We start from the raw sequence: 25066 nt of genomic DNA, 5'->3' as shown, positions 1-25066 counted from the left end.
CTTGCTTGGTTGTTTGAGAACGGGGTTGCAATCCGGAATCTGTCTGCACTTTCGGTGTTGAAAATTTGTAAAAGGAAACATTTAGCTCATTTGCGTTACCGCAATAACCGAGGCCTTTGATCCATTTCTTTATTTATTTTCACAGGAAATGTGTTAAACGTCTGCATGAAGGGACCAACTATTTCTGTGCACGAAACTTTTGTTTAGTAGCTTTTCTGATAACCCTCATTAAATACTGTATGAAATATTTTCGATTTAATAGTCTTCCAAGAAAAAAATAGCTATGGCATCAAAGACAGCTGTAATTTATGACGAGGAGATGACCCGCTACAAACTCCTCTGGGTTGAGTGAGTTTCATAAAATAGCCTATTTATTGCAAATAAACCGCTCTATTTGTTCATACGAAACCCAACCAACTCTTCCCTCTTGCTTTCTACATGGCATATTTTGTCTAGCCCTGCTTGTAAAATTGAGGTACCAGAACGTCTTACCGCCAGTTACGAGGCACTGCTTTCGAAGGGCCTGCCGGAGCGCTGTGTTTCCATACCGGTTCGTCAAGCAACTGAGGAGGAGATCCTATTGGTGCACAGGCAAGTGTTACCTTGGTCTTATTTGTTATCACCAACACAACACTACAAACACTTTTTTTCTCAATGGCTCCATTTGTTTGAACAGTGAGGAGTATCTAGAGGCTGTCAAACAGACTCCCCACATGACACTGGAGGACCTGATGACATTCACCCAGCAGTATGGGGATGTCTATTTCCATCCGGTGAGATGCACTTCACATACCTACTAGATATGTCTAGACAGAGTGTCTTCAAAAGCCTCAGAGGGTAATAGAACACTGTTTTCTGTTGGTGACAGAACATCTACCACTGTGCCAAACTGGCAATAGGGGCCACACTGCAGTTAGTGGACAGTGTGATGACGGGAAAAGTGAGGAATGGAATAGCGTTAGTCAGGTGAGTCCACAGAACGCAATAGCCTGGCGCCAAAGGATTCAGGTATATTAATGAGTTTACTTATGTATTCATGTTTTTCTCTTTGCAAATATGTTTTCCTTCAGACCCCCTGGTCATCACAGCCAAAGGAGTGCTGCCAACGGCTTCTGTGTTTTCAATAACGTGGCTATTGCTGCGCTCTATGCCAAGAAACACCACAATGTTAAAAGGTTGGCATACGGAGTTGAGGACCAATACATTTGTCTGTTTGCATGTACTGGATATTGACTGAATGAATTGGGTTAAATTTTTTTTCTTTTCAAGGGTGCTGATCGTTGACTGGGACGTGCATCATGGGCAAGGTGTTCAGTACTGTTTCGAGGAGGACCCAAGGTCTGATATACTGCATACTAGAGATTTAGAGATTGCATATCATATATTGCAACCTTCCATACAGAACTAGTAAGCTAAAGGAGAAGTACCCTTAGTCTGGCTGTCTACAGGTGTAAGTAGGGATAGGCGCGCTCTACTTCCAAAAAATAAATGCGTTTTGGGTGCGAGGAAAAGAATGTTAACTTTGAGTAGAATAAAACCGCACTCTCAAGCTTTTCTCATTGCTATTTAGACCAGTTTATTTCCAGACGCATTTCAACCTAAGCCATCATCACACTGAGGATGGCTTAGGCTGAAACGCGTCTGGAAATAAACTGGTGTAAAAAGCAATGAGAAAAGCTTGAGAGTGCGGTTTGATTCTACTCAATGTCTACAGGTGTACCCATGAGTGCTCTTACCTCTTTTTCAGTGTACTGTACTTTTCTTGGCACCGCTATGAGCACCAGAAATTTTGGCCTAATCTTCAAGAATCAGATTATGGCAGCGTGGGAAAGGGAAAAGGAGCAGGATTCAATATCAATGTACCATGGAATAAGGCAAGGTTCTCACAGACACATACCAACGCAGCTATACTCCATACTGCATATTGCCTGATCACTGGGTTTTTCTATGGGACGTTTTTGGGACTTTTTTTATTTGACTGATTTATGCCATGTTGGTACCTGCCCTGAACTCACCAATCCATTGTGCAGGTGGGAATGAACAACAGTGACTACCTCTCTGTCTTCTTCCATGTGCTACTGCCAATTGCATATGAGGTAGGCCATACACTTTTACACAAGCACTCCCAGCACTGTTGGGTGGTTGTATTAAATATACCAGTAATGACTATTTGAAATTTGCAGTGATATTACATGATATTTTTTTCATAAATGTCATTTTTTCTCCTTGCTAGTTCAACCCTGAGCTAGTTCTGGTGTCAGCAGGCTTTGACTCTGCAATAGGGGATCCAGAGGTCAGAAGCATTCTATTGCTATTTTTCCATGTGATTTGTTGATGGGCTGATATATAATCTGTGATATAATGTTTTCTCTGGTTTCCAGGGTCACATGTGTGCCACCCCAGAGATCTTTGGTCATCTCACCCACCTTCTGATGTCCCTGGCCGGTGGCAAGTTGTGCGCCGTGCTTGAGGTGAGCTCACGTTGTGACCACTTCAGAGTAGGTTTTCTATGATGCCAGGATAGCAGGTCACCGAAACTCAGTGACTAATGTTGTGCCTGTTTGTTTGTTTGTTTGTTTGTTTGTTTGTAAGGGTGGGTACCACTTGACCTCGCTTGCCCAGTCAGTGTGCCAAACTGTGCAGACCCTTCTCGGAGATCCTGCTCCTCTGTTGACCAACTTAGGCTCCCCATGTGAGAGGTACATTTCCGCTCAAGTCAAATAGTCACAGAGTTAATAGTTTGAGCACAAATGCGTTTGTTTTTTTTTGCTAGCATGCAAGGCTGATGTACTTTTCCCTTTCCTCCAAGTGCACTGGAGTCTCTCCAGAATTCGAGATCTGCACATCAACAGTACTGGACTTGCTTTAAACACTCTGGTATGCTGTCCCGAGCTTTAATTACATCTCTTTTGTTCTCAGTTAACTACGTTGTCTGCAAATATGGACTGAAATCAATTAAGTAGCTACAGTAATGTCCTGTCCTTGTTCCCCATGCTGCAGCAGTGGCTCCAGTCTTAGAGCCCAGCACTAAACGCTGCAGGGTAGAGGAAGATGGGGTCCAAGAAGCCCAGCAGGAGCAGGTGACTGGAGAGGCAGGAGATAAGGCCGAGGAGGAAGTGGTCTGGCCTGAGCCTCTACCTAGGACAAGCCCTCCTCTGCGCACAGCTGTAGCGCTCCCTCCTGGTGAGGAGGACTCCCTGCTGCCAGAGGGCTGTCAGTGCTTAGCAGAGGCATCACAAACTTCTGTTGAAGCAGTAGAGAAGATTAGGTTGGTAATTATGTTGATGAATGTGCTGCAGTAAAGGCCTGAGGGTGTTTTCACGTTTTTAATGTGATGTTTTCATGATTTCCAGAGTTGAGCTTAATGTAGGAGAGGTGAAGGGTGAGAGGGAGTTGATGGCCCTAAGACAAGTGATCTCACTTTTGGACAAAGTGGATAAGAAAGAGGTAAGCTGTTCATTTTTAGTTCTGTAAATCACCACTCATTGCACGGCAAAGTGTGAACAAATCAGTTCATGTCAAGTTGGTTTTAAGTTTGGCTGTATTTTATTATATGTTGTACAATGTGGTAGAACTAATTGTTTACATTCTCTTTGACTCTATGTATGTCTAACATTCCGTGTAATGCATTTGTTTTATTTAGTCATGTGATGCAAACCATATGTATTCATTTTCTGAGCCAAAAAGAGTGACATTGATAAAATTGATAAAAATATGTCTGATGTATGAAATATTAGCATTACTTTCAAACATAACTAATTCTTGGAAGGAATTTAAAAGAATATGACCAGTATGTGACTTACCTGTCAAAGCTTCTGGTCGCTTTCTTTTAGATCCGCAATGGTTTGGCAGTGGTGCCAGATATATCCCTGGCTGTGAAATTCGCTGTTCAGCATGCACTAACCTCCGTTGACCGGTATGCACCAGTTTGATTTGCATCACTTAAGTCTTTGTAATCCGTGTGTGCTGTGTGCTGCGTGTATGCTTTGACTGTGCTTGTGTGCATTATGTGGAAGAATTCAGCACGGCCATTTTGTTAGCAACATATTAAACAACATGGACGATCAATTTCATGCTGATGACTGCAGTGATGTCTTTCTCCTAATGGCCTCTGCTCAGGGTCCTGGTGGTATTTGTTGGAGATGAGGAGCTGCCAGTGGATTCAGATGACGAGTGAGTTTTACAATTAAGCATGGATCATATTGTTACCCCCTCAGGAATCGTTTTCACCTCACTGATTCCCTAACGTTTCAGATGTAATTGATACAAACATTTTGTATTGAAATGCATGTAGTAAGGTTAATGTAGAAATTCATAGTCCAATAATGTTTCAATCATTTTAAGGAGTGTCATGTCCACGTCAAAGGTGTGTTCATTGCCTCATCATTTTTGTTTCTTAACTGTAGGAGAGTCCTCCTGGTTCAGATCTGCAGTAAAAAGCCTAAATCCCACAAATCACAGTACTATGTTCCAGTATGCTTGAAGCAAGTAAGTGTCTGTGTTTCAAGTCACTACACTGTTTCACAACCACCCTTGGTATTAGTAACCCAAGTTTCTAATCTGCTATTACAGATTAACTTTTACAATATAATATGACTTTTCTGTTTATACATTATTGGTGCCATGATTGGAGCCATGGTACACAACAGACACAGTTTATCAATTTCTACAAGAGGAGTATTCATACTAAAAGTCAGCTGTGATACACTATATACAATACACGCTAGATACATAGTATATCAATTTGTACAATAGGAAGATTCACACAAATGAACAATGCAAATATGCGAAACCTTGAGCCCATTGCTTCAGCTGATGAGGATACCACTGTCCTTGGTGGCTGTGCTTGATAAACACTTTAATGTAACTGTAATGTTAACTGTAATGTTGCTCTTCAGGGTCCTGGTGACGTAGCTGGGTTTCTGCAGGCTGTGCTGGGCCTACTGCTGCCCATGGCGTACCAGCACAACCCAGGCCTGGTCCTGGAGGTCCTGGCACAGGGCAGCGGGGTGAAGGAGGCAGCGTGGGCACAGCTCACCAGCCTGCTCCAGGGCCTTGCGCTTGGGCACACTCTGGCCCTGCTACAGGTGTGTGTGTGTGTGTGTGTGTGTGTGTGTGTGTGTGTGTGTGTGTGTGTGTGTGTGTGTGTGTGTGTGTGTGTGGTGTGTGTGTGTATGTCTGTGTGTATGTAATGTTCGCCTTTAAGGACAGCATGTCTTCCTTGTGACAGATGTCAAACGTTGTGTATTTTTAATCCATTATGCGATCGCAAAAGTAGTCACTGATATGTGGCCGTCTGTAATAAGGATACTTAAATAAGACGGCTTCTCAGATTCAGAATATCACCACAACAAAAGATCTAGGTGTTTGCCTAGAACCTATGGAATTTGAAATTGTCACAAGTATTTCATGTCAGTTATCTACATTTGTTCCATCCCCAAAGTAGGACTAATGAGTGGAAAGAATAAACCATGGTAGGGTGTCCTGAGTTTTGAAAGGCTCTTTTTGAACCCCTGAATCTGAGTGAGCACATTGTCTGATGATCTCCTGTAGGAATCTCAGGACGCCCCTGTGAGGGCCACTGCAGCCTCTCTGATGGGAGACCCTGCCCCTGACCTAGGGACCCTGGGGGCCCTCTCCCCTGAGAGTGTCCAGGGCATAGAGGGAGAGCAGAAGAGACTAGAGATGAAGTGGGGAATGCTCCACACATCAGGTAAAGCCACTCACTGCATTTCCTCATGGTTTATTCATACTTCGTTTTCAACATAAATTACAGATGTTTGTCTGTGTCTGTATTCTTTTACAGTTGCTGCAAAGAAAGCTCAGGAGCAAAACAAATGAAGTCAACGTTGAATTATTTGTAATGCACTTAAAAAAAAACATCTCAATTTTGATAATTTTGTCATTTTTTGTATTAAAGAGACATTCATAACAGTTGTTGTGTCTGTGTTGTATCTATATGTTGTGGTGATTTGTTCTCAAAAAGTTAGGTTTTTGACTGTTTTCACACACAAGTATGACTTTCAAATATGCCTAACCCATTTCGAATTTGTCATGATTGTGAAATACTTCCTTTGGTCTTGCATTAAAGAGACACATTTCGCACATGAGTCAATTTATGCTCATGCAACTGTGAAGGCTAGAACGTTTGGTAAGAAAAATATTGTATTCATTCAAATCGTGTGCATTGTATGAAATAATAGTAACAAAGAGTAACAGTCTCACTGCCACTAACCTATAGAAATGTACAGTAGGCTTATATATGTATCATTCATCGCCCAATATGTGTCATTGCCCGGAGAATCCTTCGCAATCGATTGAACGACGGTCATATTGCTCTATGCTACAGTCCTGAATGAAAAGGTTGTCATTGGACAATAATGAATCTACTCGCTTATTATCTTGAGCGCCTTACATGGGTTGTGTTATCTGTCCCTCGGACATGTTGCGTTTTATCAGACTCAGACATCCCACCATAGACGGGCGCTGTGGGGTAGGTACCAGTCACCTCCCCTACTAACTGACACACAGCCCATTGATTCTAATTTGGTCCCATCCCTTTGGTCCATTGTTTGCGCTAACAGTGTTGTGTGTGTCCGTCGTCCTTTCCGTCCTTTATCCGGTCCAGGGGCTCCAGGTGTTGTAACAAAACAATTAAACCCCTGCCTTTGCTCGTCAGCTCATCTTGTCAGCATTTGGCTGGAGTCGCCACAATAGAATGTCTACAGCTCCGACCAAATCCGCGATGCAGTCTGCTAAGATGAAAAAGGACGAATCATTCCTTGGGAAGCTGGGAGGCACGTTGGCCAGAAAGAAAAAGTCAAAAGAAGGTAATAGACTATTTGTTGGATCGATCATTCAAGCCATGCGACAGGCCATCTTTCAGGTTCATTAGATTGTCTTTGCGGGCTGTCCATGGTAGCCTGCTGTAAACAGATCAATTCAACCCTGTATTTCTTACAGCAAGAGTCCGATTCAGGTCACAGAATAAATGACTTGCAGTTTGGATAGAAGAAAATTATTTTGTCAGTCAGTGACGAATGTTGCCAGAAATCGACAAGACAAAGTAGGCGAATTATGTAGCCTATCTTCTCTGTGTGAAAGCGAAGACGAGTGGCATATATTTTATGAACTTAAAGTAAGCATACACCACATATACCTTAGGTTTTTAAGGCTGTGAAATATTCGTCTGTCAGTGAAAGCTGAAACTGCGTCTTAAAGAAAGCAGACCTGCATTCCACATGATATAATAAACAGAAATAGATAGGTTACCCGTGCCAGGAATGCAAGGTTATTTAGATAAAGTGTAAGAGGATTACATCGCCCCGCGTTGTTGAGTTTTATTTTCAAACTTGCAAAAAAGTAGTAGACTAAAACTCTTCCACCGGACCCCTTTATTGAGCTACTTCATTGATTCCAGCCATTTCTTTACGAAGCTATTTTAAACTCTCTGACATCCCCTTCCCCACACTGACTACTATGTGAACAGCTGCAAGATTGTGTGTGTGTGTGTGTGTGTGTGTGCTTCTCCACTCGTTTGTTTGTTATACCCCATATAAAGAGTTCTGGAGGAGGAGTTAGAAGGACAGATGAAGTGCTAATTGTTGAAGAATCCCAGTAAATTCTGATTGTCAGCTCCTGTGATGTCTTACTTTCTCCATGTGGATCCTCACAACGTTAACGCAATCGTTAGCCTTTGCTCGAAAGGTGTGTTGATCAGTATGAGAGGAAATACTTTAATACTGCCGACTGTTACACACACATATAATGTAAATTATATCATATACAAATATATAAATAAGATGCATATAAATACATACCACCCTATTCAATCAATATTGAGCACCAAAAAGTTTAACGCTTTTTCCACCAAACGAATTACATTGTGTCCTGACTCTTGGCATATAGGCCTACTGTATTCACCAGAAGAGAGAGCACCTTTGACTGAATTTTATAGTTTGAAGGAAGTGTGTCTGTGTCTGTGTGCTTCAGACAGGATATAAGGCAATGGTTGCACAGCACAGTGCACAAAAGTGATAAGCAATTTTCAAGTCAAGTAAGTGCAAGTCATTGCTTTGGTCAAACACACTCCAAAAAGCATCCTGATAGGAGCTTCCCGTCAACTGAAGTGTCTCACTTTAGGCTATACAGCGCCCTATATTTCTCAAAAGTAAGTTGTTTTAATTATTTTTTTTTTTAAATGTAGCAGATGCCTTGTTTGAATAACTATACTCATTATTACAGTAAGTCTAAGTTATGATATTAAACTAAACCATTGGAGTAGGCTACAGATTCAATTGGTGGGCATTTTCGCATTATTATTTCTCATCATTATTAGTCTCATTGGTATTCCTCATCAATCTCAATCTGTTTCCTCATATAACATTATGATATTAGTTTATACATTTATCAAATGGTGGCAAGCTATTAAAAATTAGTTCCATAGGAATTTTTATAATTTTATTATTCTTGGATATTTAAGCTTTGCTCTGCTATACGAAATGATGTTTCAGATTAGTTGGTAGTGATGTGATACTGTATACCTCCTGTAATATGGGGAACAAAAGCAGACAAACTCCTACCTCAGCTTACTGCTTATAACAAGAGCAGCAGAGAGAAATATATAAATATCACACTTCTCCGTTTCTCGATTGTTTACTGTTGTTTATGCATATGCCTGCCTGTCGCCAAGCGTGACGAGGGAAGTAAAGCCTGATTCAGTGTTCTGCCTGTTGGGGCCAAGAGCAGAATCACAGGAGCAACATACTGTATATTTTTGCTATGTAGTGTTGACATGTAGACATTCCATGGCCGTATTGGTTTAAAGGGAATAAACATGTTATAGACTAGATGTTCTTAGGGATGAAATCACTAAATGAGAGTCACCTTGGAAGAGAGAGTATGGAGCAGCCTTGCTTTATTTTTGGTGAAACCAAATGGTTTATTCAGAAGTCTATGCTGACAGCACACTTCTCATTATCCTCATTATGGGCCACCATGCGCCCCATCTGCTTCTAACGTTGAACCTGTGGCTCTCACTTACCCGTTTTCATAGAGTTACATAGAAATAGAAAGGAAATGAACTGAAAAACAGTAGAACCTGACATTACAACATTCAAACAGCATGCTAGAGTATAGCTACTCTATTTGGAGAAAGTATTTGGATGAATTAATGTTCTCTGTGGGATGTGTTGCTAATTTACACTTGTGCGGCGGTAACAGTTAACAATTGGAATGTATAAAAAAGGTACATTTGGTAGATGTTAATAAAAAATGTAACAGCCTTTGTAGAATATGCCAAGTCATTTTAAACCTTACTACTTTATTCAGGCTATGATAAAAGACATTAAATGCCTACAGGAAACACACATAATGGCATATGCTGGCCGTCTCAAAATTGAGCTGTGCGTCATGAGTTTAGATATTTATCCCAGACTTATGTGTCTACAAATATTGTGTGTCTGATAGCAACTTGCAGCACCCATACACACCATCTGAAATAGTCAGTGCTAAATTTAAAGTCACACACACCTCTCCATCACTGAGAGTATTTATATCTTTGCCACCGTGAAACATGCCCCCCAAGGGAAGGGAAATGGTGCTGTTAAGTTGTTAAGTCTGTGTGTGTTTGTGTCCATGTGTGTAAGTTCATGTGTGTGTGTGTGTGTGTGTGTGTGTGTGTGTGTGTGTGTGTGTGTGTGTGTGTGTGTGTGTACATGCAAGTGTTTGTTGGTGGCATAGTATGTGTGTGTGTCTGTGTGTCTGTGTGTCTGTGTGTCTGTGTGTACGTGCAAGTGTTTGTCCCTGGCATATAGTGTGTGTGTCTGTGTGTCTGTGTGTACGTGCAAGTGTTTGTCGGTGGCATATAGTAGTGTGTGTGTGTGTGTGTGTGTGTGAGAGTGTGTGCGTATGCGCGTGTGCTTGTTGGTGGCATGGTCTGTGTGTCTTGAGAGGCACTGCAGTCAATAAGTCACCCTGTTCTGCTAATGGACTCGAACATGAAAGGGTTTTTGCATTATGACTGCAGAGCACGGTGGGACAGAGGGTCTAAACTGAGACTGGCTAAGGCATTGAACGGGATTGATTAGCTATTGCGGCAAGACTGATTTTAAATGGTACTGTGTGTGCCAAGGATCTGTTTTTTATTATTAATAATAATAATAATAATAATAATAATGAAAATGAAAATGACACAGTTCTCATCTTGGTTTGAATCAAAACACTCAAATCTCTATTTGCTATCTGATAATCTCTACATTTTCATTCTACTGGTGCAATCAGTATTGTCCCATTGTTTATCTCGCAGCAGGGAAAAGCCACGCTGCTTTTTGTTCCCTTTTCTCATTTGCAGAGTTTCTGTTCGATTCACGTAAAGATCACTTGCAAAGCACGGCACTGCACAGGTCACCTCATGCATCTATCACAACAGCCACATCCCTTTCACAGGTCAACACAAGGGGTTATGTCTGGATTAGCATCAGGATTTTTGGAAAGGTACAGTACCTGTAGGCAGCCTCTTCGCTCTCTGGTGCCGGGGTTTTGTGTGGGGCATCCAGGGCTGCAGGTATCCTCTGTCCCTTCCCTGCTCCGTAGCTTGCTCCCCTCCACCCACACCAACACCCACACCTCCACCACCACCACCACCTCACTTCCCCACTGTAACAGGAGCACGGTGGGTGGGGGTTGTGAAAGGGACAGAAATACCACGCGATGACGCTTCAACCAGTGCCATGCCCCTTACTGCCCGGACACCCCCACCCCACCCCACTCTACCCTGGACCACACATACATACACACCACACACCCACACACCCACACACCCACTCCGTCTCTGCAAACGCAGGGAGCGCTTTTGGGGACATGGCGGGCTTTCTTTGTCGGGCAAAGCGCAAGAAAGAAGGTAGTGTGGCAGTTTGTGTGTGTGTGTGTGTGTGTGTGTGTGTGTGTGTGTGTGTGTTTGTGTGTTTGTGTGTGTGTGTGTGTGTGTGTGTGTGTGTGTGTGTGTGTGTGTGTGTGTGTGTGTGTGTGTGTGTGTGTGTGTGTGTGTGTGTGTGTGTGTGTGTGTGTGTGTGTGTGTTTTCTTTCCAGCCAGGTCTGATATGTGGTGCAAGGGTCTCCAGAGGTTTTACTATAGTATGTTATGAATCTATGTGTTCACTGTCTGTAAATAGTATACTGCGTCTGTATAGTTGCCCTGTGACAGTATTAATATTTAACAACCATAGTTGTCAGATCATCAGTGATTCTTCACACTTGTGTACTTGTACACTCTTTTAGTAGGCTTTTTAGTCTTGAATTACTGTAAGAGTTGAGATGTTTCCCTGTAGAATCCATGCATCTCTGTTAACAGAAGTACCATGGCAGTTGGAGGCCAATTTAAAGAACAGCAATTATGGCGGAAATGCTAATCTGAGATGTTTTGGTCCATGAGTTTGATGACTATCACTGAGGTCTGCAGACATCTGGAAGGAAGGAAATGAATAATTTATTCTTTAAAAAGGTGGAAACTGATTTACACAGCTGTTTCTAGAAGTGACATTGTAAGTGTTAAATATCTTAATTTTGAGAGTTTGTTGATACATGTAATTTAGAGTGACTTGCACAACATCTCTGTATCTTAGTCTCTTTGGGCCAAGAACACAGACACCAGTAAAATTGGGATCAAAGTGCCTCAGCAGCAGGAAGTGACTCTGATTGCGATATGGGATGGCTATCTGGGTGTGGTGCTTTCTCACATTCTCTCGTCTATGACAGAATCCATGGAGGTTAGCTCCACCCCTGCCTCCCCTCTCCTCTTGAGGGGTCATGGGCTGAGTGGTAATTCAGTGCGGCTCTAATGACTACAGAAAGCGCAGGGCAAAGTGGATTAGCTTTTAGCTCTGCTTTTCTGGATGGACCGTAATGACGCTGTCCCTTGAGGAAGCTGAGGGTGGAGCTTCGGGATCGATCTGTTTGGCACAGAGCTGTGGAGGGGCATCACGGCCTGGGAGAACAGCAGTGGGATGATCTCCTCCATCACCAGGGGAAACGGGTGTTGGTTATACACCAGGGCTCAATCAGACCCAAAGAAAATTAGATGAAAAATGTCTGTGTGACATGCAGTGAATCATACTGAGAGGAGGTTGCTCAAGGTATTTCCTGGGAAACCAAGGAGGTCAGACGGTCAGGATTATTGTACACATATGCACAGTACTATGCTTGTTTGTGAACAGTGCAGTAGAAAATAGATAGGACAACTGTGTAGTTCTGACATCAATTTGAAGACTTTCAATTTTACCATATATGTGCTTAAAATTTTGTACTGTTGGCTATCTGCACATTGTGTGTATTATTTGTTTAGAGTTCTGCTTCTGTTTTTTTCCTCTAAACCATCACAGAAAGTACTAACATATTGCTGTTTATGTGTGTGTGTGTGTGTGTGTGTGTGTGTGTGTGTGTGTGTGTGTGTGTGTGTGTGTGTGTGTCAACAGTGAGCGACCTTCAGGAGGAGGGGAAGAATGCCATCATTTCCTCTATGCAGCCCTCCTGTGCTGAGCTACTCCCAGAGGACACGTTGCTAGGTAACCCTCCCCTGTCTATTAATCAATCAGCCAACAGCTACTCTCCTTTCCAGTACAAACCTAAGCTGGTCCAGCCGTATGGCCAGTGATGAGGGGTTAGGAATTCTGTGCAAATGGTCGGTATGTTACTGCAGAGAGATGATCTGAACAGTTTTACTGACATCTTATGTCACCCTAGAAAATGGTAACTACTAATGGACAAATGCCAAACCTTCAAAGAAAGTGTTTTAGCAGATATAGCCAACACTATTCTTTTTGTGAGGGTTATGGAGGCTTGTTTGAAAATGCTTGCCAGTTCTTCAGAATCTCTGATGACTGATATGGTGGAACTCCCTGCAGTGCATGGGGAAGTGAGAGTTCTAGGGTGGGACTCTCCTTGTCATCCCTGAATCACTCTGTGATGAATGGATTGTCATAACAGGGTGGGAATTTAAGGTGGTTTATGACGCATATGACTTAAATTAGGGCATTATAAATGTTACAAAAGCAGTTAAGTATGACCTGACCTCCATAACAGCATTGCAGCATAACACCATATCAAAATGTGTAGAATTGAAGCAAATGTATTTCACTCTATTCAACTCTAATGTGCTCTGATCAATTTTGGGCCCTTATAGAGGAGAATGCTGAAAGGAGCATTCTAGATCCCAGCTCAAGAGATAATGACAAATTTAAAGACCTTCAAAAGGTAAGACGCACCCAGATCTCATCTCATAACTCCTTACATGTGTACATATGAAAGACGCAAACTAGTGCCTTCCTGTATCACTTATTGTTCTGTTCATTTGAAACTTCACCATCACCGTGATTAATGCTGTATGATGCTGTCTTTGACCACAGGTCCTCATTGACTGGATCAATAATGAGCTGGTGGAGGAAAGGATCATTGTGAAGGACCTGGAGGAGGATCTCTATGATGGACAGGTGCTCCAGAAGTTATTTGGTAAGTTCTCATAAGGGGAATGCTCCAGGTCTGATCACTGTGAAAAGCTTTCTTGGCATAGCAAGAGGCACCTTACTGCGCTGTGAATAAACCTGATGAGGGTTTGTGTATATGTGTGTGTGTTTGTGTTGATGTTGATGTTGGTGTTGGTGTTGGTGTTGGTGTTGGTGTTGGTGTTGGTGTTGGTGTTGGTGTTGGTGTTGGTGTTGGTTTTGGTGTTGTTGTTGGGGTTGGTGTTGGGGTTGGGGTTGGTGTTTGCATGTGTGTGTGTGTGTGTGTGTGTCTGTGTGTGTGTCTGTGTGTGTGTGTGTGTGTGTGTGTGTGTGTGTGTGTGTGTGTGTGTGTGTTTGTGTTTGCGTTTATGTGTGTGTGTGTGTGTGCGTGTGTTTGCGTTTATGTGTGTGTGTGCGCTTGTATGCGGCTGTGTGTCTGATATAGAGAACTGAGATTGTGCGAATGAGAAACACATGGTGACAAGTCAAGTGTGAGAGTGGCACCCTAACTGTGAGTTCCATTCACAGAGAAACTCTCCCAGCGGAAGCTGAACGTGGCTGAGGTGACGCAGTCTGAGATCGGCCAGAAACAGAAGCTGCAGACGGTCCTCGAGGCGGTCAACGATGTGCTCAGGCCTGAGGGCTGGTCCATCGAGTGGGGCGTGGACTGTGAGTGAGAACATTTAAATACACACACACACACCACCACTCACACACACACACACACACACACACAACACCACTCTCACAGGCACAGTTGTACATCTGAAGGGCTACAGAAAGGCCACTTGCTTTGTTGTTAAGCATTTTATCATCCTGGAGAGAGGTTTACCACTGTTTATATAGCTTCTTTCATGCAAACACTCATTGAAGTGTTAGAAGGCTGAATGTTCAGGTTTCTGAACGCTGACCATTGTGTGTTGTGCGTTCCACTTCTGGATGAGTGGAACCACAACAAGGGGCATTCCACTCATTCCTGATTTCTGTTCTTCATGCACACTTGTTCACTCTCTAATGCAGCTCTATGTTTTCACAGCAATCCACTCTAAGAATCTGGTTGCCATTGTATATCTGTTGGTGGCATTGGCCATGCACTTTCAGGGCCCCGTCAGGCTCCCAGAACACGTGTCCGTCCAGGTGGTGGTGGTCAAGGTGAGGGCACAGATGATTCTAATTATAATTCTGATTCTAATTCTACTCTAATTAGATTGAATCTGATTGAATCTGATTTGAAAATGATCTCACTCATTTACAATCATTTCACTCGGCTTATTGTTTTTTTGTTGTTTCTTAGTAGTAGCTGCACCTGCCTTAGTTGTCTATCTGTCTCGAGTTTTTCAGGTTTTTCAACAAACTGACTCACCTAAATATTTTTTACAGAAAAAAGAAGGCATCTTACAAACTGCTCGTGTGACCAAGGAGCTCACAACAACAACAGAGTAAGATATTTATGGTGTTTTCTATTCTTTCTGCCATCTTGTGAACTTAAACCTGGTGCTGACTCTAGTCAACACGGTATTATCCAGTAAAAAAACTAATCTAGACAGCTAAACATCTGTTTTCATTTGTATTTTGCAGGATGATGATGGGTCGATTTGGTGAGTCCTACAGTATAACAGTGTTATTAACAGTTAACAGTTTTATTTCTATAGAGACATCCATTAGATCACCTTGAGAATTCTAGTTAATTTCACTCAGAAGGATTGAGTCCTAATACTTCTGTGAAATGTCTATTTATGATTTCAGAAAGGGACGCTTTTGACACATTGTTGGATCATGCCCCTGACAAGCTCAATGTTGTGAAGACGGTAAAGTACATTAGATTTCACAGTGACATGTATGTTTAAATATACTTTCTTATGGAGCTCAATGAACCCCCTTAGATGCCACTTTAATTTAGAAAGGAGGGCTCATTTATTCTGTGGACTTGCATTGCTTTAACACTCTCTCTGTCCTCTGCTCTACTCTTCTCTCTTCTGTAGTCTCTTATTACCTTTGTGAATAAGCACCTTAACAAGCTGAACCTGGAGGTGACAGAACTTGATTCACAGGTAAATTTGTAACAGTGAACCCACTGCTTGGCAAATGCACAATGCTTCTTGTTTTGTATAAAATTGCTACGGGTTACAGTCAATTTACTCTGTATAAAATCCCACTGTTCTCTGGCTGCCAGTCATTTCCAGCAGCTCTGTGAAAATACTGAAAACGGAAAGTCTTTTTTAAAGATTGTGAATAGACTATGCCTTGCTATTATACTCATTCTCAGCCTGTAGACTCTGATGTACTACCACAATGTGTAATTATGTAATTATGCAGCTCAAACATTGACTACTGTTAAACGTAATTTAATAATAGTAATATAATCCTCATAGTGCTTTTCTCAGCTTTAGATGTTAGACTACTGGGAAAGGAGTCTTCACTTCAGTGTCTAATTGCACAGTTTAACGTCCGCCTTGTGTCCAGTTTGCAGACGGTGTCTACCTGGTGTTGTTGATGGGGCTTCTGGAAGACTACTTTGTTCCGCTGTATAACTTTTACCTCACACCAGAGAGCTTTGAGCAGAAGGTAAGTGGGAATGTGTGAAGTCTGACAAGGAGATGGCTCCCTCTTTGTTGTGTTTTTGCTCTTCATGCTATCTGCTATGCTGGAGCCATTTATGCATTATTTATTTGAGTGCATGGCATATTCTATATATATTCTTGTTTGTATTTGTGAAGATGTGGCATGTACTCTGATGTATTTTTAAATTATGATATTGTTATCTAGTGGCATCCTGTTATTGAAATGATCCGCTACACCACATGTGTCCAGTGTAGCTGTGTACACCAAGTATAGTATACGAAGTATACATATAAACTAAAAGACACTTGGCAAAAAACTTGAATTTACAATCTTAAAAGGGTTCTGAAGTTTTTTGGTCTGTTTATTGAGGTGAAAGAGAGTCTTCCCCTGCCCGTTTGGCATCGCACGACTGCTCATTCTATTGAGTCTGTGTTTGGCATCACACCAGCCGCTCATTCAATTGAGTCTGTGTTTGCAGCAAAATCTGGGGGGAGGGGGTTACATGAACACAATTCCCACTTCACTTCAGAAAGTTGGCATTTATAGTTGAAGTTTTGACCCCTTGAATCACACCGCTGGTATGAAAGTCCAGGCATGATACTCTTTCACCCTGCTGTGTTTACTGAACTAAGAGGAAAGTAGAAATACTGGACAGACTACGACATGATCGGATTGTCTCTGCTCATTCCAAGCCAATGGGCTGAATACATCCTCACTTCTGTCTTCCTCAGGTACACAATGTGGCCTTCTCCTTTGAGCTGATGCAGGACGGAGGTCTGAAGAAACCCAAAGCCCGACCAGAGGGTATTACAGCTTTACTCTCTCATGTAGTATTGCAACTGTGCCGCTTAGTGTGTCACGGCTGTTCTGAGTGTAATGCCATTGCTGCCCAGCAGGGGGAACTCTAGTCTTTCATTTATGAAACAAACGGAGCATGACAAAATGACATTAACGAAATACTATTTTCTTTTCTTAAGATTAGTAGCAAAAGCTATAGTTCCCTTCATAGTCCTATACTGGTGGGCAACAATTACTGATTTCTTTAGTTTCTGTTTAATTTGTGGTCTGTTATATTTCCAGTTGTGGTGGGCCAATAATATGACTTCGACCAATATGACCAAATTGATAGTTCATGCCACTTCTCACATTACTCTTTTTTTTTCTGTCCCAGATGTTGTGAACTTGAACCTGAAGTCCACCCTGAGGGTCCTCTACAACCTCTTTACCAACTACAAGAACGCCGAGTGACGGCCGCCCCTCAGCACGGGGTAGGTGGCAGGAGGCTGCTTGGTGCCTTCACCAGATGGAGCTTAGATGGATCTTCATCCTGTGGCCTTGGCTCCTGGATCTCTGCCCACACTCAAATACACATGTCACACACCCACACTTACACACATAACACACACATGCCTGATATTTTTGTGTGGTGCTGACAAGTTGACTGTGGGGGCCAATCTAGTATTCTTCACTTGGGTGGGAAATCATATGCAGCGTGTCCACCTCTTCTACATGTGCTGAACTGAGTCATATGGAAGCTGGATGGGCACCACCGCTACCTGACTGCCAGACCATATGGACATATATTTAATACCAATGCTGTTATGCATATGAGCCCCCTGCTTTGGATGCCTTCGAGAATGCACCGCCTGCCCTGAAATATTTTTTGACCTGAACACGCAATCCTTATGCACTGAAGAGTCACAACCATTGTTATTACTATGAATGTGTGTGTATGTGTGTGTTTTTTATTTATGATTCTCTCATTTTGCCTCGCTACGAACAAGTGCCATGACGTTACATTGTCAATATAGTAACCAAAAGCTTCAAATAGCCATGTTGCCTTTCCCTCAGGATGTGTCAGTTGGATGGCTGGTTGGAATGATTATTGATTGTGCAGAATGGACAGACAGGATCTCACCCCACTGCAGTTAACAACCAAAAGAAAATCAGTTTCAAACTCTGGGTTAATTATTTAGAGCTCTCAAGATCAGCCTGAATTCCTGATAAAGTCTGCTCTGACAGTGTTTTTTGTCCTGAAATAAAACGCATCAACCCGCCGCAAAACAACTGTGATTTATTTTCACCGAACAATGCAGCCTATTTTGAGATAGTCTGAGTCTGCTCGCCAAATGTAATTCCCATGGCTTAAGTTTAGATTTAAAGATTTAACTTGCAGTTATTTCCAGGCTTTCACTTGCCTTTGTATTAGTGCATGCTTATTTCCCTAGTTACCATGGTTACCCCCATCCCTTCATATGACTGGAGGAGGAGATGAGGGGGGGGGGGGGGGGGGGGGGCGTGAAGGCACTGCAGTACCTCACCTATAGACAGAGGGAAAGGAGAGATTTAGGGAACTATCATGGGGTTTAAGGGTTAAAAAAAGATCTCATGGGGTTAAAGTGGATATAATAACAGCGTTCATGTTAAGAATAATTATTCCAGACCTTTCCATGTACTAGAATGATTCCAGACCCCAGTGAATACCAAAGATGCTTTCTCTACAATTGTCTTCTTAATCACCATTTAACATGGCAGATTCCCATCAAGGGCCAACCTATTTAGTATGTAGAACAGGAAGCACTGAAACTCAGGAACCATACAAAGCCAGTTGTATGTGTTAGCCCTTCTGTCATATTTCTACATTTGTAACTAATTACTAGAATTCTTCCTTCTCTGCTCTAACGTCCACCTGTCTGTGAAAAACTGCTATTTGTCTGCACCTTCAAAGGTCTGGTGAATAGTAGCCTGTTAAAATGACTTGCATTTGTATGTATAAATGGTGAATCCCAGCATGCTAAATACAACGACTTAACTGAAAGAGGAAGTGTGTTCTGCACCACCACAACTTCCCCTCTTGTAGTCAACTGATCACATGTTCACAGACCCTTTTGGTCCACTTTGGAGCTCTTGACTGTAGATTTCAAAGAGTACAACTCCGCTGTACATTTCAGAGTAGTCTGCCGTCAAAACAGGGTCCATACTCTTCTGAAAAAACTATTTGTTCAATTCCGTAGAAACACTGAGAAGGGAAGTCTTTCGTCTACACTGTCTGCATGTCCTTGCTTCACTGAAGGTAGGCACATTCTTTTAGACAGTTGCTGCAAAAAGGGCTGAATCGAACAGAATGCCCTTGACATTTTTGACAACATGCAAATATGAACACAGACACTTTCAACATAGAAAGTCAAGTAAGCAAAAAAAGCAATTTCAAACGAGGCAGTTTTGGGATATGGAAAAAAAAATGTACAACAGATTGAGGCAACTAACAATGACATGTAACCCCTGATGTTGCACTAACCCCTTATATAGGTAGTGTGCTGAAGATGTTGTGTTAACGTAAATAACATTTCAGTATCCAGACATTCATGCTTAAAGAAACATTGTGGTGCAATGATAAAGTATATATCAGTATGACTGAGATAGTGTGAGACTCTTCTCTGTGGCTCTGTAGGGGAGAGATGGAAGAGGCCTTTGATCTTCCTGCTGATGAGGCTGTGCCGGGTGAGTGTGTCACTGGCTGACTGGCGCCATAAATAGTCAGCAAGCCATCATCAACCTCAGAATGACTTTCTTCCTATTTGTGTACTTTTTGATCATCAAGTGATAGATCTATCCCATGAAACGTCCACTGATTTATAATGCTTTCAAAAACTAAAAAGCAAATGTTTTGACAAGATCGTCTATTGTCCTTAACTGCATGAGCTAAACTTGTAAAAAAGCAAATAAATGTCATTGTTAATATGTTTTTCTGTTTTAGTAGATGTTGGTAGACATTGGTTGGTAGTGGTTGTTGATACACACTAGCTGTGGATACTTCCTGATATTGTTGCTTGAAGCTTTACTAGTTTGTTGATACACACAGCTTAGAAAATGAACTCTCTCTGTGGCCGGTCTTTATTATCTATGATCACAGGTGAAAAGAGAAAGATCATTCAACCCACGTGCCTGAATGACCCCAAACTGATGAACCTCATGGAGGTGAGGCCAACCTTTTATGGGGTGAAAACTCACCGCAAAGCCCAACGGTGATTCTACCAAGCCGATAAGGAAGTTCTGTCTTTCACTGTATTACCTCTGCCTTAAAAAGAACAGTGTTTGCTTAAAAGTGAGCAGCTTTGGCTCCACCTGTCCTCTCATTAAAGTATTTTTAGGGAAGGAATACTAATACTCATCTCCTCGACCTTCACAAAGTGCTGCTAATGAGCCAAAGTGCCACAATAAACAAAATGAATTGCTATTGTCGTTGCCTCATCAACTGTGGGCAATATGTTCCTTTATATGGACAGCTGTTATAAGGCAACCACTCATAGTATGTATACAAAGACTTTGCCATCTTTAGTCAGTCTCTCAGGAGATTTTATGGTTGCTAATCGTCAGTAACCTCGCCTGCTTAGCAACATAATCACTTTGACATTTTCTTCAGGTAGATATGAATAGTATCACAGTTTTTTGCGATACCATACAATATTTAAACCAGCCAGAAGCACTTCAGGTAGAATTATAAAGGTCAGACTAACATGCTTAAAAGATTAAAAAACATCACCTATGGAGAATTAGCCAGTGTTTGCCTGATCACGGGAGGGGGATCACAGAGCCGTTTCTCTCTGCTACAGGTGCTGGTTGATTGGATTAATGCCACTCTGAAGGCGGAACACATTGTCGTGAAGAGCCTAGAGGAGGACCTCTTTGATGGGCTGGTGTTGCATCATCTCTTAGGTAAACCTGGGGCTGTCTGTGTGAATACATTTGTATTATATATATATTGTATGTGTGCTCTGTTTATGTTAATGTTGCAAATATGGACTGAGTATTTGTTTTGCTTGTGTTTGTGTGTGTGTGTGTGTGTGTGTGTTTGTGTGTGTGTGTGTGTGTGTGTGTGTGTGTGTGTGTGTGTGTGAGTGTGTGTGTGTATGTGTGTGTTTGTGTTTATATATGTATGAGTGTTTAATATTCCTGTGTGTCCCTATATAGCAGTGCAGTTTTTGAGAATGTTTACCAATCTTAGGCACTTTGGCCAGTGAGTTTTTGCCAGTGGAGGAGATTGCCGTGACGACTGTGGCTCAGATCCGGAAATTGGGGGTCATTCTGGTGGCCCTGAACAGCAAGCTGGGTGTCAGTGACAAGACTGCAAAATGGAGTGTTGCGCGTGAGTCATGTCTACAAATCAGCCATAATAGCTGTGAACTAGCTGTGAAGGATGCATTTAGCTAATACTGATAGTAAATGGCTCTTCAAAGCCCCTGTATCACCAATACCAAAGAAAAAAGGTATTCAGTGACTATGTTTTCTTTACCAAATGATATTCAGTGACTATGTTTTCTTTACCAAATGTTCTCCATTTATGTGGGACTATGTCTTCTTTGTGAGGCGCGTTTGTCTGTGGAGACGTGTTTTGGGTGGTAACAGCGCTCACTCAGTGCCCCCTTTCCATCAGTCATCCACAGCAAGGACCTACTGGCCACCCTTCATCTGCTGGTTTCCATGGTGAAGCGCTTCCAGCCTGACCTGGCTCTGCCCCCAAATGTCAGTGTGGAAGTCCTCAGCGTTGAGGTACGTTTCCGCAACCCCACTCCTGTGAGGTCTGCTGCTACATGGTGTCCCCACAATCACCCAGATGTCCCATAATGAATGAACCATGAATAAATATTCCCTTACATTATAAGCGGTGGGCTAAGATGTTTACATGTACATTTACATTTAGCTTATAACAATGTCCCAAACATCCTCCAGTACAGGGCATGAATGTCTCCCATTAGCACTTGTGCTATCTGCAAAAGGCATCTTTTCTGTTCTTTCTGTTCCCATAGTCTACCCACAGAGCGATAGGATCCATATACTCAGGGACTTATGGTACATACTGAAGGTGCTATTATGTGTGCAAGAACTGTGTTTATATATCATAATCACACAAACATGCTCTTAACGTTTGCAGGTCAACAGAGCTGGAATTAAATCAGATAAACTCTTTGAGCACATCACAGAGGGTCAGAGGTAGGCCTTTTCATTTTCAAAATTTCAATTTGGTTTCGGTCAGAGTTCCGTCTGTCACAGTATCAAAGAAACCAAACCTTTCATTGCTTCCCTATCATCTCAACAGTGGTTCAGACTCAGTGGGAGGAAAAGATTCTGAAAGTGAGTGAAAAAAATGAATAATCCAGACTTCTTCTCTTTGTTCTGTTATAACGGGGGATGTGAGTTCGCATTAACGCTGCTGTGATAAGATCAGGTATTTTTTTCTTTCCCCTCTCTCACCTCTTTCCCCTCTCTCTCTCTCTCTCTCTCTCTCTCTCTCTCTCTCTCTCTCTCTCTCTCTCTCTCTCTCTCTCTCTCTGTGTCTCCGTCTTCTCCTCTCTCTGTAGAGGAAGACCTCATTGATCAGCTCATGCTGCTTGAACCACATAAGATATCTGCGTTCAAACAGGTGCTGGGGATTTTTAGTAATCTTTTCAGCAATTCTGCTACTTTGTTATCCATTCAAACGTCCCATAGGAACACATTATATTGGTTAAATCTATGTCTCTCGCACTCTGAAAAAGGCCATCCTCCACTTTGTTAACAAGAATATGTCGCCCCTGGGCCTGCAAGTAACGGAGATGGAGAAACAGGTATTAACACACACACACACACACACGCACACGCACACGCACACGCACACGCACACACACACACACACACATGCACACAAACACAGAAAAACTCACACATGGACACACAGATATTATCCCATATGAGATTAGCATTTCATTCATCCCCTAGATCAACCTGACACCACAATCTGTCAGAGATGAGCCAAACTACACATTCAAACAAACACAAACACATGTTTTGGGAAATGACATTACATGGCTTAAGACTACATGTCAACATTGTTTCTTCAGTTTGCAGATGGTGTTATCCTGCTTCTGCTGATTGGACAGCTGGAGGGGTTTTACCTCCCCCTGTCTGAGTTCACCCTGAGTCCATCATCTGACCCTGAAATGGTGAGGTCTTTTTTAACATAACGTTGCAATATCGCAATGTAATAGCATATCTCAATCAGTCCCCCCCTTTCTTGATGACGATGACCAAATGCTTTAGCATTAATACCGTGTTCTTCCACCTATGCCATTGTCATCTGGAATTAACAATGCTGTATCATGTATTCATTTAATGTCTGTATTTAATGTCTGATTCCATTTACTGTAATGCGTATATATATATTAGTTTGATTTATGTGACCTTCTGTGATTGTCAGCTGCACAATGTCACCCTGGCCTTGGAAATGCTCAGTGACAGAAATATAGAAGTGGACGATGTTGATCCCCAAGGTGAGACAAGCACCCCTCTCTTTATAAGCTGACATTTTTGTTTGCGTGTTCCAGCTCAAGGGGCTTCAAGCACAAGAGTAATAGCAAGTAGTACCCCATCCTTTCAGCAGTCGCAGTGAGTCTGGCACCTGAATGTTATTCCTCTCAGGTGAAGTTATGCTAAGCAGTAAACATGTTTGTCCAGCCGATACCTACGGGCTGTGAGGAACCACTGTGTGAACCCACTCATAAGCCAGCGCTGATTTGTACCCACCGGTCGTGCCGAGGCCCATCAGTGGCTCTGAATACAAATGTACTAAGGGAAAGGTAGTGTTAGCGTTAGCCCCATGTGTGGCGGGAATCTGAGAGCAGACACACACACACACACACACACACACAAACACACACACACACACACACATACACAGAATGGCTACGACTGGCATAAACAGCTAAACTACTTAGGACAGAGGAAAATACCTCCAGAGAATGCACAAAAGAAGGGACCAGACAGGTCTAAATGGCCACGCTCAGCAGAGGTCATAATCATTCACTGGGAGTTTCTCACTCAGACAGACAGACCCCCCAGAGGGAGGAGGATGACATTCTGTGGACAGCCGACAGGCGTGTGTGTATGTGTGTGTGTGTTTGTGTGTGTTCGTGTATATGTGTGCGTGTGTGTGTGTGTGTGTGCGTGTGTGTGTGTGTGTGTGTGTGTGTCGGCATGTAGGCGTGCATCTGTGCATGGATGTGTGTATGCATATGTGATATATATTTGTTTTTTTTTATGTTTGCCTCACTTGCAGTGGCTCCCTGCCTTCTTTTTAATGTTAATGTTTACTGTTGACACATAATTTGTGCCTTTTAGCAAAATTATGCAATCTCACCCACAAGCAAACCATAAATTAAATTATCCCATTAAGCATACTTCAATTATCAAAAAACTTCATGCTCTAAAATACTGAATGCGAACAGGACATTTGGGTGAGACCTTCATGGGGTGAAGTAATTAGTTCAGCCACAGGGAATGATAAATCCTTACAGCAGACTCATTTAATTAACACATAACAAAAAAGCCTCTTCCCGACCTTCTTCTTTCATTGAGTAAATGCTTTGGCTCTTTGTCTAAGCTGTTTCAAATTGAGATAGCCGCTACAGCTGGTAAGACTGCAAGAAAGGAGCAATTTCTTTCCAAAGTATTGCTTGTGTTTTGAGGGGGCATGATCAATGGGCAGGAATTAAGTTAAATGGTGGTCTGTCAAAGGGGCTGAGGGTGATTGGGTAACAGTGAGGGACTCGGCCATTTTAGGGGAAGCCCACTGCAGCTGAATACGGCTTCAAGCTGTGATGTTGTTGTTACGTTCTTTTTTGTTCTCATTCTTATGTGAGCCAGCTGCCTCAGCATGACACGTTGTTTATCTTTCTATTTTGGTAGACATCGTCTCCCATGATGTCAAGGCAACATTGAGGGTCCTTTATGCCCTGTTCAAGAAGCACAAGAGCAAATGAACTGGAAAGAGGATCGAAGGTCAGTAGAGGGAACTACCATGACTCCATCTTACAGCTGGATCACTAAATGTTTGGTCGTGCCAAGTCAAAACAGCATTACCAAACATGTGTGGGTGACTTACTTGGATTATGTGCTAGTTTTTCCCTTGCTCTTTGTTTCTTCACGCCCAGCTGTCACACTTAACTCTCATCCTATCATCATTACCGTCAGTC

General features: G+C 42.3%; 3 protein-coding genes and 1 long non-coding RNA gene across 5 annotated transcripts; 3 read left to right on the top strand and 1 right to left on the bottom strand.

Annotated features, from left to right (window-relative positions):
- Positions 1–283: 283 nt before the first annotated feature.
- Positions 284–5775, top strand: hdac10 (histone deacetylase 10; the record flags this gene model as incomplete). The annotated part of the gene is made up of 19 exons (XM_080842452.1): positions 284–348; positions 457–595; positions 681–773; positions 869–966; positions 1071–1175; positions 1270–1338; positions 1748–1874; positions 2031–2096; positions 2234–2293; positions 2382–2471; positions 2593–2699; positions 2810–2877; positions 3001–3268; positions 3354–3447; positions 3834–3916; positions 4120–4173; positions 4407–4488; positions 4899–5087; positions 5554–5775. The coding sequence occupies 19 exons, from the start codon at positions 284–286 to the stop codon at positions 5767–5769; spliced, it is 2073 nt and encodes a 690-aa protein (XP_080698578.1). The 3' UTR covers positions 5770–5775.
- LOC308368307 lies at positions 5728–10644 on the bottom strand. Its single transcript, XR_013968727.1, has 2 exons — positions 10504–10644; positions 5728–6752 (listed from the first exon to the last, which is right to left on the bottom strand). It is a non-coding gene; the product is annotated as an uncharacterized lncRNA (long non-coding RNA).
- On the top strand, positions 6696–18109 carry parvb (parvin, beta). Of its 2 annotated transcripts, none has more exons than XM_080842453.1 (13): positions 6696–6830; positions 12471–12560; positions 13178–13248; positions 13401–13503; positions 14025–14165; positions 14533–14648; positions 14877–14935; positions 15075–15094; positions 15243–15304; positions 15479–15547; positions 15960–16061; positions 16790–16862; positions 17230–18109. In XM_080842453.1, exons 1-13 carry the CDS (start codon positions 6719–6721, stop codon positions 17304–17306), a joined length of 1095 nt encoding a protein of 364 aa, XP_080698579.1. In that variant the 5' UTR covers positions 6696–6718; the 3' UTR covers positions 17307–18109. The 2 variants fall into 2 exon arrangements, with proteins under 2 accessions (XP_080698579.1, XP_080698580.1); XM_080842454.1 differs by lacking the exon at positions 6696–6830 and adding an exon at positions 10791–10900.
- Positions 18110–19116: 1007 nt separating this feature from the next.
- On the top strand, positions 19117–24853 carry parvg (parvin, gamma; the record flags this gene model as incomplete). Its single annotated transcript, XM_080842076.1, has 13 exons — positions 19117–19131; positions 19510–19559; positions 19972–20036; positions 20672–20774; positions 21064–21204; positions 21493–21608; positions 21991–22049; positions 22156–22190; positions 22418–22479; positions 22595–22663; positions 22937–23038; positions 23293–23365; positions 24780–24853. The coding sequence occupies exons 2-13, from the start codon at positions 19517–19519 to the stop codon at positions 24851–24853; spliced, it is 942 nt and encodes a 313-aa protein (XP_080698202.1). The 5' UTR covers positions 19117–19131; positions 19510–19516.
- Positions 24854–25066: the final 213 nt, after the last annotated feature.

This window comes from Sprattus sprattus (assembly GCF_963457725.1).
Source record: "Sprattus sprattus genome assembly, chromosome: 7".
NCBI lineage: Eukaryota > Metazoa > Chordata > Actinopteri > Clupeiformes > Clupeidae > Sprattus > Sprattus sprattus.
This window is presented reverse-complemented; position numbering and strand designations above follow the sequence as displayed.

What these genes read in the sequence shown, in the direction of transcription:
- parvb (XM_080842453.1), top strand. Translation starts at nt 6,719, where the DNA reads ATGTCTACAGCTCCGACCAAATCCGCGATGCAGTCTGCTAAGATGAAA. An exon ending in AATTTAAAGACCTTCAAAAG is followed by an intron (nt 13,249 to 13,400) that starts GTAAGACGCACC and finishes CTTTGACCACAG; the next exon opens with GTCCTCATTGACTGGATCAA. An exon ending in AGCTCAATGTTGTGAAGACG is followed by an intron (nt 15,305 to 15,478) that starts GTAAAGTACATT and finishes TCTCTTCTGTAG; the next exon opens with TCTCTTATTACCTTTGTGAA.